The sequence below is a fragment of the Cyprinus carpio genome, chromosome B2, assembly GCF_018340385.1.
Source record: "Cyprinus carpio isolate SPL01 chromosome B2, ASM1834038v1, whole genome shotgun sequence".
In the NCBI taxonomy this organism is placed as follows: Eukaryota; Metazoa; Chordata; class Actinopteri; order Cypriniformes; family Cyprinidae; genus Cyprinus; species Cyprinus carpio.
In genome coordinates, this window is record NC_056598.1 from 12,632,732 (window position 1) to 12,649,222 (window position 16,491).

At 37.3% G+C, this 16,491-nt stretch overlaps 1 protein-coding gene and 1 pseudogene across 3 annotated transcripts; one reads left to right on the forward strand and one right to left on the reverse strand.

Moving 5' to 3' along the window:
- On the forward strand, positions 1 to 7,943 carry LOC109107998 (trichohyalin-like). 3 transcript variants are annotated; one of them, XM_042718066.1, is made up of 4 exons: positions 1 to 192; positions 3,875 to 6,521; positions 6,822 to 6,910; positions 7,108 to 7,943. In XM_042718066.1, the coding sequence occupies exons 1-4, from the start codon at positions 16 to 18 to the stop codon at positions 7,117 to 7,119; spliced, it is 2,925 nt and encodes a 974-aa protein (XP_042574000.1). In that variant the 5' UTR covers positions 1 to 15; the 3' UTR covers positions 7,120 to 7,943. The 3 variants fall into 3 exon arrangements, with proteins under 3 accessions (XP_042574000.1, XP_018976724.2, XP_042574001.1); XM_019121179.2 differs by having other exon boundaries at positions 7,135 to 7,943; XM_042718067.1 differs by lacking the exon at positions 1 to 192 and adding an exon at positions 1,800 to 2,125 and having other exon boundaries at positions 7,135 to 7,943.
- LOC109110283 lies at positions 7,501 to 16,484 on the reverse strand (annotated as a pseudogene).
- Positions 16,485 to 16,491: the final 7 nt, after the last annotated feature.

Consider the following 16,491-nt stretch of genomic DNA (forward strand, 5'->3'; position numbering starts at 1 on the left):
GAGCTGGAGCTTGTCATGTCTGTCACTGGAGTAACTGTGCTGCCATTGGTCGATTCCCACACATTCAATCAGAGCTGTGGCTTGTGTCACACACACACACACTCACACACACTAACACACATACATGCACTCAGAGGAAGAAACAAGACCTTCACTGTTAAAGCAGCCGACCTCAAAGCACCGTTACTGACAGTAAGTACATCCAAATTCCAAACTTTTCTATTGATGTCTATGGAATAGGCTATGGAATGACACAGCTGTCAGTCTCTAGACAGTAAGATGAGTCACTGTGTGACATGCATCTGGTGAGAAATATTTTTATGCATCTATAACAGAGTTTAAAAAGGGGTCAGATTTACACTTTAGAGTTTTGGCAGTTTTGTGTATTGTGGTGGGAAGGTCTTAAGGAGAAAAGACAGGGAGGAGAGAAAGACCATGCCTTTTTTGGTGTTACATTTTCAATTTGTTGGAGTGTATTCATGCTGCTTTTCTGTCAAGCGTGTGGGATGGTAGCTACAAAAACACTGAAGAAGTAGAAAAAAAAAAAAAAAAACACATGCAGAGCCTGAGCCAGTAACGCAGGCAGCAAACAGACAGAATATCCTTCACCAAACTTACTGCTGTTGTTTATACCATGTTGTTCTGCAAGCAGATTGGAACTGAATATTCTGGAATAAAGCTTTGCCTTATTCCCTGACACAACCAAAGATGATTTAAATTCATTTGCAAGATTCTCTGGATCTTTACATTTGTCAGTTATACAATCAGGCATTTAATATTTAATATTTACCTATTTAATAATAGGTAAATGGATAGTTTTGATTTTTTTTAAAAAGTACAATAAAAATAAATAAAAATTATGTCACTGTAACAATTCAACCTTGCTAAGCTTGGCGTTATTTTAAAAAGACATGTAAACATATGGATATGAAGTTAGAATGTGGTATTACATAATAAACAGTGTTTGCATCACAGATGACGTCACTGCAATAGAACAGATGTGGCAGGTGAGTAATACAGATTTCTGGGTTATTCCTGGAAAACATGATGATACAAGAGGACTGATTTGGCTTAGTCTGAGTCATTGTCATTATTAATGGAGGATAGGTTTTGTCCACAGAGATGGGTATTTAAAAAAAAAATTAAAAAAAAATCAGTCAATCAATCAACATACCACTGCATCATATCTAACTTTATTTTTCCAAAACCAAATGTAAGAGATAGCTATATCAGAACAGAGGATTCATTGTTGAAAAAAAAGCCTTATAGATTTATAAGTACAAAATCGGATTTCTCCAGAGAGATTTTCTCTTTTCTGTTCAAGAAAAAAGCACATATAAATGCATATTCACGCTTTATTTACATTTTTAATTTAAAATACTGATAGTAAATCTTTTCAGATGGACATAATCACAAAATTAACATGTGCAGCGATCAAGCTTTTTATTTTAATAAGCATATAACGTATACAACTGATTGCTAATAGTTTCAGGTAAATATATAAGTAAATTAATTCGTTAAATTTAAAAAAAAAAAATTAATTGCTTCGTAGGTTTCCCTGATGAGCGGTCAGTAGGCTACAGTGTTGAGACATCGTTATTCGAAAATTTGTGACACTGGATGCCGATATTAGCCAATTAGAATCAAAGTATTAAAAATGTAAACTAAATATTTTTCGTCCTTTAAAGTACACACACATATATAAACGTGAGGATAATGTTGCACAGCGAGAGTGACCTTGGTCAGAATTATGTATGTTCAAAATCGCGTGGGCAAAGCAAGCGTTCAATAGTTGTTTGAGAAAGTGTGGGCGCCCAGAGGGACAGAGCGGCTCTGTAGCTCAGTGCAACCAGTGCTGGCGGGGCTCAGACATTCAGCTGCGGCCGTTTCTGTCAATATCTGTTCTATCTGCTCTATTTCACCTCTGACAATCGCTGAAGGATCGATAGGTCTGAACAGGAGTTTGTCGCGAGCTTGATTTTCCCTCTTCGAGTTCAACCATATGAATTACTCCCGACGCGTCGCCATTTGGTTACTCGCGTTATCTGTACAAATTATACAGGCATGTGCGTATTGCGGTAGATTGGAGATGATATCCGTTTGGCTCCTGTTTTTAAAGCTGCTGGTAGGTATGAAAATACTGAAGCTTTGTGCATCTGTTGCATTCGTATCTGCTTGTGCGAACATCTGCATGCGCAAGGCACGAAGAGGGAATGATGCAGGAATTCGATGTGCTGCATTTGTACTGTACTGTGCAGTGTATTTAAAAAAAGAGTTGTGATGCTGCGTTGTCTCCAGCCGACATTTCGTGATTGATTAGTTATGCATTTTATCTGCTTGCAGTGTCAGTGGTGCAGTGATACAAACACACACTCCGATTTTACACTAATCAAAGTCACTTCAGTATCATTTTCAAGAGAGAAGTTAAAGGGATAATTTACCTTACTCACCATATTATGTTATGTGGAAAACAAAAAGAGATGTTGAATGACATCAGCCGCCATTCACTTTAACTGAATAGTAGCAATATGCATTGCAAGTGAATGGTGACTGGGGCCGTTATTCCCTAACACATCTTCTTTATTTTATTCTTCTTTCTCTGTGAACTATCCCTTTAATGTAACAGTCATACTTATTAGATAATATCTGATGACATCATTTTGCGCTCTGCATAATTCCACCTCTGGCAAAATGGATGTACTGTAATGTTCAGACATTAGAAATGTATTTTTCAAAAAGGCAGGGGTTAATGGTGGTCACATCACCAGCAGGCATGCATAAAAGAACATCCCAACCACTCGATATGAGCAATGGATTTGTTTCTATCTCTCTCACTGGATAAACTCAGGCTGATAGCCATAAAAAACCTACCGCATGGTACTTTGATAAGGTTGGCTCTGACTAGTGAGCTGCTTCTACATGGCTCATAAACAGGACAGCCTCCTCAGATCCAGCATGTTGCCAAGCAACCACTACTTTTTTTTTTTTTTTATCGGGGGATGCAAAACAGACTCTCTAAAATCATATAATGCCAATAAATTATGACTATGACAGTATCATATGGAATGGCATTATGATCATCCAAGCTTTATATTTTATGAGTGAAACACTGAAGCAGCACAGAGAAGGGGACGGCAAACTGCTAAGTGATAAATGATAAAACAGAAATTTAACATGATTTTATCTATAGTTCTTGTAACTAAATGCAGTCATCTCATTAGATTTTGGATTAGTACTTTCAAGAATAAAGTGTACTTCCTCAGAAGTGATCCCCTTCAATTTGTTTAAGCTTAGGGAGTTTTGTGATCACAACTTGCCATATATGTTTGTGATTTATATTAGAGCAGGGATTTTCAGACTGTTCATAGAGTTCTCCCTTAATAAACCCAGTTGAACTGAACCAATTGAATCCTAAATTCATCAGCATATTATAGCTTTCATTTGAAATTACCTACTTAAATCAGGGGTAAAATTGAAGAAGAATTCTCTTGAAGCCACATATTTTGTGGCTCTGAATTTCTTTGAGGTTTCTTAAACATACTGTAATGTAGATTTTCAGCCCACTTCGAGATTGCATGCTGCTAGAAAACACTTCTCATGGTTATTTGCTATCAAAGAGGTCCACCCACTTCTATCGCACAGCATGAATACAAGAATAGCTTGATCACTTACACTGTACAGTTCCACTAGAAACAGCTCAAGGTTCATTCTTCTTGCTCAGTGTTGTCTATATGAATTGCATCCAAAACTTTTCAAGAAGCAAGACTTGGAAAAAAAAAATATTGTTAGAGTTTGACATGTTCAGTGATTTTAGTATTCCTAAGCTTGGTGTTCCTTTAATTCTAAACAGCTCTTTTCGATGTAACTTCCATAGAGAGCCACAGCTGGTGTGCGAAGGTCATATGAAAGTGAACTAAATGACGACAAAAGCACCTCTGTAAATCAGCAACAAAAAGAGCAGGAATACCTCTCTGAAACAGTCACCATGGAGACCAGCCAGTTTTCAGAAATGGCTGATCTAACAGACTGTAAAATGGATCCTGAGTTTACAGAGGACCAGACATGCCAATTCACTGAGGAGGTGAATGAATGTTTTGTCAGAGTGCCTTTCTCAGAGTGCCTGGATACCAAACAGAGCAACCCACAAGAAGATCTATGTGGGCAAGAAAACAAAGCCATAACTAATGAATGTGATAGCTCAGGTGAATCTGATGGAAGCAAAGACTCTCAAGAAGGTATTCTGGTCAAGGTCAACAAACAAAATGACCCAGACAGCAGAGAATATTTGGCCTTTGAGTCTAATGAAGACCCTCTCCTGAATGACAAACCAGAAGAAGAAATGGAAATCAACAATTTGGATGATGCCCAGGAGGAAGAACGTGATGAACCTGAAGAGAGGGTGGAAGCTCAAGACAATTCCGTTCTGGAAGCACAAGAAGGATCTGTGCTGGAAATACAAGAAGAATCTGTGCTGAAAGAACAAGAAGAATCTGTGCTGGAAATACAAGAAGAATCTGTGCTGAAAGAACAAGAAGAATCTGTGCTGGAAATACAAGAAGAATCTGTGCTGGAAATACAAAAAGAATCTGTGCTGGAAATACAAGAAGAATTTGTGCTGGAAATACAAAAAGAATCTTTGCTGGAAATACAAAAAGAATCTGTGCTGAAAGAACGAGATGGATCTGTGCTGAAAGCACAAGAAGAAACTGAGCTGGAAGTACGAGAAGAATCTGTGCTGGAAAAACAAGAAGAAACTGAGCTGGAAGAACAAGAAGAATCTGTGCTGGAAATACAAGAAGAATCTGTGCTGGAAATACAAAAAGAATCTGTGCTGGAAGAACGAGATGGATCTGTGCTGAAAGCACAAGAAGAAACTGAGCTGGAAGTACGAGAAGAATCTGTGCTGGAAAAACAAGAAGAAACTGAGCTGGAAGAACGAGAAGAATCTGTGCTGGAAAAACAAGAAGAAACTGAGCTGGAAGAACAAAAAGAATCTGTGTTGGAAGTACAAGAAAAAGCTGTGCTGGGGCAGCAAATGAATGAGCTGGTGATTTCTGAAGTCCCATCTGAATCTTGTCTGGATATGGATCGAGATGACCTAAGTGACTGTCTGCTTGTGGAAATGGCCATCATTTCATCAGACAGTGATGTTGAGGAGCCGTGGAGGTCTTTAGTTCCATCAGCTGTTGATAAAGAAGAGATTGAAGAGAACAGTGATATCTTGGGTATGGATGAAGCAGAGGTAAACTCGGATGACCATGCAAGGCAGGAAGACAATGAGGTGATTGACAGCAATGCTGAACTTGAAGAAGAAGCTCTGGCTTTGAACATTAATGAAAGTGAGATTCTAGAACAACCAGAGTGTCCCACTGAATGTGAGCTGCAAGATATTTCTTTGGAGTCCTCTGCCCATTACTGTAGTTTAACAAAGATCGCAGAGGATGAGGAAGAGCTTGGTAAAACCTCAAAGCACAGCCTTCAGCGCCTGTCTTGTTCAACTTCAGAGCTTGACAAAAAGATACCAAAAGACTTCTGCGTGGTTCAGGAAATAAAAAGCGAGAATGTCAGCACGGAGCACCTGGATTTCAGGGTGGCTCGCAAGCAGTGGCAGAAGATGGAAGAGCAAACAAAGGGTCTGGTGCACCGGCCAGTAATGAGGCTGGCATCTTGCCAGGGTGGACACAGCTTCATGTACACACCTGTCCGCAACATTGGTCGCCCCAGAAGAGACCCTGACATTGAGACTCTTGGTCTGGGGGATTACCAGTACACTCAATTCAGCCCCTGTTCAGAGGACTCTGGTCTAGATGACACAAGCTACAGGTCTCCTTATGATGAGCCAGAAACTCCAGTGGAGAGGGAGATCCGTGAAGCTCTCGAGCGAGAGGAGAATTTCAAACGAGAAAGAGCAATGGCAAAGATGTCTGTTGGTGACACTATGCAAGTTAAAGCCAGGCCTGGTGTTCTTCACCAAAGCAGGTCAGAGCCTGGAGATAAAGGACAGATGTTTGACACTCTAGAGGACAGAAGCAGATCTCAGAGGTCTCTTAGTGCAAAGACTCCAACTTTGTCCGTCACTGGTACATCTGGAAGAAGACCCTCATACCATGAAATGATCGCCAACAATGTCATTATACTTGAGCCGGATTCGTACCCCACCAGCCCACGGAGCCGAGGAAAAGGTGGGATGCTTTCTCCAGAGGTAAGCAGCTTCCAAGAATGGCCATCAGACATGAATAATGTCATTATCCTGGAGACATCAAATCTCATCATTCGAAGTGCCTCAGAATTCTGCCTGAGCTCTGCATGTCAAGAGACACAAGAGAGCACCTTTCAGAACAACCCCTTCTTCAAACTGCGCTCCCACAGCACCCAGTCTCTGGTGGATCAGGAGATCAAGCTGGTGAGGCAAAGAGAAGAAGAGCTTAGAAGGCAGAGAGCACAACTATATGTAAAGGAGAGATACGACACAGTCCTCGTGTCCCCCAGCCAACAGCAGAATTTCACTTATGAGAAACCAGGTACCACATTTAGCAACTATTAGAGCAGGGCTGTCCAAAGTCGGTCCTGGAGGGCCACTGTCCTGCAGAGTTTAGCTCCAACTTGCCTCAACACACCTGCCTGGGAAGTTTCTAGTATGCCTAGTAAGACCTAGATTAGCTGGTTCAAGTGTGTTTAATAGGGGTTGGGGAAAATCTGCAGGACAGGGGCCTACAGGAGCAGGATTGGACACCCCTGCACTAGAGCATTTACTTCACTGATGTCATTACATAAAGATGTAGTTCAGTAAATGTCCATTCTTTTATGTGGGCACTTTACAGGAGTGGTGCCAGCAAAATCCAAGTCATCCCCCTCATCTCCATCAAAGACACGCAAAATGGATCGCTCCGCTTTGTCGTGCGACCACAAGGTACATTAAATTTAGGCATGCTATGATTTAAAGTTGCAGATTTTTGAACTGTACATATTTTTCTGTTTGTCCTCTCATGTATCAAATTTAACTGTCATGAATTCCATTGCAGTGTATCTTTCTGTTTTTCATTCACACGTGTTTGACATCTCATTGATCTGTGCCCATTTCACCTTGAAACTGGAAACTGCATGCAGTTTTACAGGTGAAGCTTTCTCATTTAGTTCCCTGAGGCACCTTACCCTCGAGTCAGACGGAAGAGTGCCCTGGCCCAGAGGTGGGAAGCAGGTATCTTTGCCAATCATCAGCAACAAGACTGAGTGATTTGCCTATATGAAGCATCAAAGCACAAATCAAGTTTCCATTACAGTATAAGCATGTGCAAGTAGTTTTAGAGTAAAACATTCATTACTAATACAAACCTTGAACTTAATAGGTGAGAAAAAATATTCACAATTGATGTCATACCTTTTTTAATTTTTTGAATGCTAGTATTTTCACTCTGAATTTTATCCTGGAAACACTTTTGTATTATTGCAGAAGAAGAATTTATAGAGTAACGTAATCCTAAATTGCACTATGTACAAAAATGATGCCAAACATTGAGAAATTTATTACTCTAATTTCCCATTAGATAACATGTTATATTAACCATACAGTGAAGAGCAGAAGCAAATAAAATACATTTGTCTTTGATTTAATCTGATCAAAAGTGCAATTTAAAACCAGAGAAGACCACTGCTTGGAATGTCTAACAGAGTATATTGTGGATGTAGCTTCCAGAGGTGTTACAATAAAAGTAGCTGGCTTCTGTACAATAATTACATTGTGAGCCTTTTAAATGTTTTATGCTTTGATTGTCTGGATATAATGTGAACATTTATTCTTCTGTGAAACTAATTTAAAAGATCTGTGAATTTTAATTCATAATATTCATGTTTGAAATGTCTTAATAGATATGATTCTTCCTTGCAGGATGTTTTCAATGCAAAATACTGATCAAACCTTGAATAAAATGAAACTTAATAACTTGTCTTGCTCTATAAATAATTAGGTCTTCATTCCAATTTCTGTAGTGCCATATGATTCATATGTTGGTTATATGTCCCCTATGGAGGCGAGCAGTGAGATACAGAATGCTGAGTTTCCGAGCACAAAAACAGCAAGGACAGCCACTCTAAACTTAGTATCCTGTGGAAGCAAAAATAAGAGCATTTGGTTAAGATGCTTAGAAGAATCTTCATTTTGAGCCTTATTGAAGGCCTTGATGGTAAGTTTTTGCTGTGTATTGCAATACCTAATTTTTTTATGATTAATATTACAGGAACAGTCCACCCCAAAAATAAAATATGTTTTTGCTTTGTTGCTTTGTTGGAAGAAATTTAGCATTACATCATATGACTATCAATGGATCTTCTGCAGTGAATGGGTGCTGTCACAGTGTCACAAAGTCTAATCGGCTGATAAAAACATCACAATAATCCACAGGTAATACTCATGACTCCAGTGTCCAGTCACTTAAATGAACATCTTGTGAACTGAAAGCTGTATGCTTGTAAGAAACAAATATATCAAAAATACATTTTTAACTTCAAATTGTTGCTTTTGGATAAAATATGAGTGCTCTATCCATAATATTGCTTTCTTCAGTGAAAAAGTTGTCTAGTTTCAATCAGGAGAGAAATATGAATAAATCAAGCACCATTTTGAAGTGAAGACAGTTCCAAACAAACATGCTGATGGATTTTGAGCGGATGGACATTATTATGGATTATGGACTGGTATTTTGGCCAGAAATGACAGATTAAAGTTAAAATGCCTCAATGTTGGATTTCTTTCTTACAAAAAACTCACAGCTTTTTGATTATCAGGACAGTAATTGATGGACTGGAATCATTACTTGTGAATTATTGTGATGTTTTTATCAGCTGTTCTAACGGCACCCATTCACTGCAGAGGATCCATTGGTGAGCAAGTGATATAATGCTAAATTTCTCCAAATCTGTTCAGATGAAGAAACAAACTCATCTAATTCTTGGATGACTCAACTTATCAATCAACTTTTGATTTTTTTTTTGGTGAACTGTTCCTTTAATGTTTTCATCTTTACCATTATGTTTGAGTAAAGTGTAATAACTTACCCAGGAAACATCCTCAGAAGTGGCTGAGAGAACTGGAAGTTCATCTTCCTTTCCACTCCCTGCTGAAACAAGAGATATTGCTAAACAATACAATACAATATTTTGAACAACATATTTTGCTTCATTTCACTCTCAGTTTGAATCATCTTGTAATTTATTTCTGAACCACAGGCAGAGGGAACGTGACTCAGTAGGCACAGTGTACTCCCAGCTGAATCAGATGGGAACTTGTCACTTATGAACCAAAAACTTTTAAACAAATACAATTAAAATACAGTTAAATGAGGTTAAACTGCTTTTGCAGTCTTTCAAATGAAAAATAAGAATGAGATACATACAAACCTTTTGTAATAACATTATGCTTGTGAAGTTTTAACACAAGCTTTAACACAATGGTCCAAACCACAAAAGCAGAGAGAACCCCTGTGGTCCAAGGATAAGGCAGCAAAAGAGACTGTTGCCTTATTCCAAAAAACATGGAAACCACTGAAATAATAATAATAAAGTTATATGATATTTAAATCTTTAATCTAGATTTAATTTTCTAAACAGCAAAATTACAAAGTGCAAATTCACCAGCTATAATTTCAGCAGCATTTCCAACACCCCAGTGCAACCAGTTGAAAATCCATCGCCTGAGAAAAAAAAATGATTGTCCTGTGTTAAGTTCTCTCCAGATGTTATTCAGTTTCAAATATGTAAGCAGAGGAGGTTAAAACTACCAGTTTGCATATTCAAGTTAACTGAGGAGTCATTACCGTGAGGAATCTGGAGCTGGTCTGAATGCAGCCATTATAGGCTGACAGAAAGCGAGAATCATAACAGTGCAGCCGAGGTATGGATGAACACCAGCTCTCTGCACAGAACCAGTGTCGTTACAGTATTGTTATCTAAAACTAAAACTGTTACAAAACTATTTTTGATCATTGAAATAAAGTAGAAATATTAGAATTAGGATTAGAAATGTTGCCCTGGGCAAGTACTAAACTAAAACTCCAGTGTACTGTAAACGTGTACTAAAGCTATATATAAAACGAGCTATATATATATATCTATATATAGAAATATATATATATATAAAAAAAAAAAAAAACGTATTAAAAATAGAATACCACACAACAAAATGTCTGAAATTAAAATGGAAAAAGTCAATTAAAAAATAAACTAAAATTAATATGAAAGAAAAATTAAAATATTGACTAAAGAAATACTAAAATAGTATATAAATAATACTAAAATAACTGCATAGAAACTATATATAAACACATATTGTAGACAATTCAACAAAGGCTACAATATTATAATACTACAACACCATATCAAACACTCTCTGATCCTGATATTAGTCTTAAATGAAACAGGGCCCCCCAATGGCAAGGAGTGAAACTGTGATATGTAATATTCTTAGGGTTGTCACTGTTTTAAAGATAAATTGCACTGTATTACAGAGCATAGCCTCATCGGCAGAAAACACAGGCTTTACTCACTGTGCTCCATTTTCCTCTGTAGACAAAAGGAAAAACAAAGGCCACAGCTGTCAGAAAAACTGTAAGAGACATCAACATACGATGCACCTAAAAAAAAAAAATATGACAGAATATTAAATATGCAGAAAATTATGAATACAACGTAAAATAAAAGTTCAGAATATGCAAGCAACCACAAAAACATAGACGCTGGTTTCATAGATTTTATTGAAATAGAAGGATAAGTGTACAGTATATACTACATAAGTGTATACACATACTGTATAAAAGCATACCTGAAACCATATTTTTTGCCCAAACAATGTTAGTTCTGGCCAGTCAGGTTTAAAATAGGCAGCCATTATTTTTCCAGTGCTTCCTGCTAGCATCCAGGCAATCAGCATTAGAGCTCCTGCATTTAAATTATATATTTGATATTATATTTGGAAATGTGCAAATCACAGAATTTTGATCTGTTATCCACACCAGCTACTGTACACTTTTTAAGGGCACAGTGGTGATAATTCATGGATTGCCCATTCCAGGGTTTGAACATGCAACATTTCCATTTCCTGACCATATATTTAACCATTTGGGGGATTCTCAGTATCCTGTAGTAAACTTAATTACAGCAGAACCCTTACCATGATATTTCATGAGCAGTGGAGATCGAGACCCTGTCAGTATCTCAGGAGGGCCGGTAATGATCTGATGATGGGACGATATCAGTGGCTGCCGCGTGTGTCTGTGGATCATACCTGCAGCACGATAACAAAACTGATGAGATAACTTGACTAAAGTTTAATGTCACACATCATTTCAATCATACCATGAAGATAGCATATTAAAAAAAATTGTATCCGAAGTTCCTCTAAAATGCAAGACAATTGCTGTTAACATTCAGTGCATCACCTGATCGAAGTGTTTTACAAATGTATTCATGCTTGTTTATGCACCCAGCGACCCGGTCATAAAATAAATGACAGGAAACGAGTACTGATTGCTCAGGCCTTCACAGACACTTGTTAATCAGTAAAGTCAGAAATCCGGATCTCCGGAGTAACACGCAGTTGAGGAGGCCATAAAAACAAGATTACAGGCGACACTGTATCTGATGAGACGCGTAATCATTTGCCAAAAGTTTTTCCAAGATGGAGAAATACAGCCCTTTTGGAAAATGCTGAAGGATGCTACTGTAATTCAGCATGCTGTAAATCTAGAAGTTAAAAAAGCCAATCGTTTAAAGCCATCGTTTAACACACATAAGAACATTTAATCTACAGTAGCAGTTGTAGTATGGCATCAGTATTATTTATATACTATTATGTTATTTATTAATATTTTGTTTGTAATGTTTTATTTTTATATTTTCAGCTTTTATTTTAGTCACTTTATGTGGTTTTGTCATTTTTATTTATTTACATTTTTTTTTCTATACAGCTTTCTGGTTCATATTTTTAATAGACTAATGGCTATACCAGCAATTGTTTGGTTACTAACATTCTTCAAAATATCTTCTTTTGTATTCAGCAGAAGAAAGAAATTAGGCTTGGAATGACATGAGGGAAATTATGAAAATGTTTTTATCTTTGGGTGAAATATCCCTTTAAAATTATATTTCTGTTAGTTTCTCAGGCAATATTTCTCATTTTTGTGTAATTTTCTAAAAAAGTTTTTCACCTAATATTTATATTTTATTTCTGTATGTCACTGATGCAGTTAAAAAGCTCACCATATTCCGCAGTCCCGTGTGCTACAAACAGGTAGTAACTGTTGTTAAGGCTGAATCGGACCGGATCCTGAGGAGTGTAGATGGACCTAGAGAACTTGCACTGAATGACCCCATCAGAAACTCTCCAGCCTACATCAGTCAGCACAGACTGCAAGGGAAGTGAATCATGCCTTTACATTTACGACTGCATAAAACTTAGAGGACATGCTGACATCTTTTTTATAGGTCTTAAAATTAAGCTGTAACATAATACTAAAACAGCCAAAAAAGCATCACAACCATAAAGTGCTCTCTCACCTTGGATGATACCTCTGGATATGTCCGGCCTGCTGTGTATGCAGCCTCCACACTTACACGACCCTCATCATTTATGCACAAGTATGTATCATCATCTCCCTACCAAACATCAAGATCTTCAGGGTCACATGAATATGACTAATCAATAATGTACTAAACACAACTGTAGCACTGGAAGGATTGCATTTGATCATGCTCACCATCCATTTATCTTTGGACAGTGCAAAGGAGACATATCCCTCTGCAGGGCCACTAAGCTCAAACGAAACTGTCTGATCCAAAGTAGAATAAGAAAGGAAGAAGCAGTTTGTGTCCACAGAAGGGTTACAGCTGACAGGGTCAATGAGACAAGACTTCGACACGCCACATCCCTCTGAGGTGAACTGTAAGAGAATTCTTACAATGAAAGGCTGTGTAATGCCGCTTATAGAATTTGATACGTTTATAGTTTGTATTTTGGCACGTACTGGCTGAGGCAGTATAGAGGTGCTTGCAGAGTTTGTAGACATGATGGTGGTTGATTGAGATGGAGCGGGAGTCACGTCACCCTGAGATATGACAGGACCAGGAAGCTTGAGCCAGAAAATCTTGTAGTGAGCAAGAACTGTGGCCTTGATGTGGAAAAAAAAGAGATATAAACACAAATATCTGTTTGAACTTGAAAAGATCCAGCATGTATCCAGTAAATGGTTTATGAATATTTTCAATATTGAAAGATAAAGTCTGAATTGCACTCACAGAAACTGTACAGTGGGAGGAGCATTGGACGGGGCTTTCCAAATCACCTGAATTTCAGTCTTTTTGGCATTACTGGTGTGACTAACTGCAGAACCCTTTAAAAGATAACACTCTTTCTTTGTACAGAAACTCTTGAGCCACATTTCTCTTACAAAATAATTTCTACACAAAATCATCTGTGCCAATTGTAATTTATACAACATCACGGCGATGATCACCTACTACCAAATGATATTTAGTACAAAAGCACTCTTGCTCATGTGTTATTGCTTAAATCCACAACCAAAAAAGTCTCTTATTCTCACCCAAGATTCATGCATTTAATAAAAGCTACAGTAAAATTGTGAAATATTATTATAATGTAAATAAACTCTTTTCTATTTCAATATAATTTCAGTTGTAATTTATTTCTGTGAAGGCAAAGCTGAATTTTCAGCAGCCATTACTCTGGTTTCCATTGTCACATGATCCTTAAGAATTCACTCCAATATGCTGATTTTGTGCTCAAGAAAAAATTATTATTATTATCGATGCTGAAAACCATTGTGCTGCTTAATATTTTTCCAGAAACAGTGATACATACATCACAGTATTCTTTGAATAGAAAGTTCAGAAGAATAGCATTTACTTTAAACAAATGATGTATATATAATTCAATTATATAATTTATTCTCTCATTACTGATAAATTTTATGCATCCTTATTGAATAAAATTCTTCTTACTGATGCCAATATTTTAAACTGTAATGTATATTGCAGGGTTTATATAGAAAGTTGCCTTTACTATACGTACCTCTATGCTGTTGCATGTCAAACGCTGAGAAATCTCAGGATCTACCAATGTGAATGAGCCAATAGCTGGTCCATCAGGGTTTGTAGCATCTCGGGCCTGAATTAGAAAGCCCTCAAAGTGCTCGCTTCCAGAGAGAGCGACTATGGACATAAGAAGGGGTAATAAATAAAGCAGTCATTGTTCAATATTACTCAAGACATTTAAACTGGGAAAAAATTATAACCATTGGTTAATTCATACAGGTTTTACCCCCTGACCTCTGATATTGTCCCCTGGGCTGAATTTTCTGGCATTCACAGTCAGTGTGTATGGGCTGGCAGTGGTGTTGGGTTGGCTGTGATGTTCTGGCATCATGCTCTCACAAGATTTCTCCACCTTTCCATTTTTGTATCCACTTATAGAGGTCAAACACAAAGTCCCAAGAATTGCCACAGCAGTTTGTAGATTCCACATTTTTAGCAGAGGCAATGTGATCCTCATCTGTGGATATGCTAAGAGAAGAAAAGCATGTGAAGAAATGATGGCCATTTTTTTCCTGATGTTATAGTTTACACTTGCTTATTAAAATTCAATCAGGATTCACACATATATTGACTAGTGAATCGCCATGATTTGTCCTTGAATTTTACAGTTGTTCATAATTTCTGGAAATAAATTTTTGTTTCAACATAGAAAATGCTAGGGTGTATTTATTTATTTATTTTTTTTTTTTTTTACATTAACTTTTGCGTTCTGCATTAGCTTTCCCTAATGAAACAACAACAAACATTAGTTGGTAACATTTTCAGCTCGAAATTGAATGCCAATACCAATGACAATATATAGTAGCTATGTGTGTGAATAAATATGTTGGAAAATGTGAGTGCAGTCTTTAGAGACTGAAAAGTAAGCAACTGCTCTTACCTTGTCAACAACCTGTCTGCTCAGGTAATGCTGATAGATAATAATTTTATGGTTTGAACATGAATGGGCGGGTCTTGTTACATTTTAGGACCTACAACCACAAGATGGAGACAAAATCTGAAGGAAATCCCTGGAGGTTATTTGTTTGTTTTTATCATTTTTGCTTGTTTGTATATTCATAAAGTGCATTTAATGTCAGTACCTGACTGGCCTACACTGTTTTTCTATTTAATCGTCTAATTATTTGCATAAACATACACTGTGACTAAAACATTTTATCCAATTGACCGATGTGTCTTATACTAGTGTATTTACGGTAGAGTGAAGGGGAGAATTACAGCCGTGCACACGCCTCCTTCACCAGGGACGGGAACGTCCTTAAAACGAAAACCGGAAAATACACTGGTGTGTCTTTTAACCCTACTGCACTTTAACACTGTATTGTCTTGCAAAAATGATCGAAATGTTTGTATCAATTTAGATTTCAGACTGTCGTGCATCAGAAGAGAAAAGTAAGCATGTTGCAGTGTAGGCTACTGTCTTGGCTTGGCAAATGTTACAGGTGCCCTCATTTAAAATAGACTTGCTTGCCCTTTATCCGCTAGATTCTTAACCTCGACCAGTCTGAGTTAGAGGATACTTTTTGGCCGTGCCTTTAAATGCCAATCATGTTTACTGTAGTGATGGGAGTCCGATTCATTTCAGCTAATCGGTTCTTTTCGATTTCAGTTTGTTTCAAAGAACCGGTTCATAAAAAAAGATTCAGTGATTCTTTTTTCTCCTCGGCTTGGCATAGCGCTTTATACGAAAATATTATATTAATGACGTACACATATTGCTGTTATTTTGGATTTTTATATTCATTCTAACAATAATGTTATACTATATGACAGTGCATGTTTTAAAGCCATGATAAATAACACAAGTTTACAAGCTAAATATAATTTGTAGTTATGTTAAACAAAACAAAGATTAATTTACTCTCTTGAGTGTAGTCATTTCTACAGTTGTGCTATTAAAATAGTCTAACTTTTATCTCTACCAATCAAATCTTGTTAATTAAAATTGATATATCGGTTCGCTCACCCGTTCTTGAATCATTACGAATCGGACAATTCTAAAATACAGTGAACCAGTTCAACCAATAAAAAAAGATGAGACTCAAACGAATGATTCGTTGACCAATCGGACAGCGCTAGTTTAAACTACCAGAGGTGGTGTGGTGATGGTGCATTGAGCTTAGACATTACCGTACGGATACAATTCCTGACGGAGGTATATTCATGTATTCCTGCAGAGATCTCTGGCAGTTTGGGTTATTGTAGTGGTCACTCGTTATGTCGTGTTTTATGGCTCTTGCATTCTATCAGACGGTCAAATGTTGCAATAATTTGCCCTTGTACAGGAAACTGTTGCAATTCTGTGGTTATTTTAAAATTAAATGTCATCTTTTAAGCAATACAGTGTGATGATTTGCATATCTTTTGGTTCACTTTTCAGTGAAAGGGGTC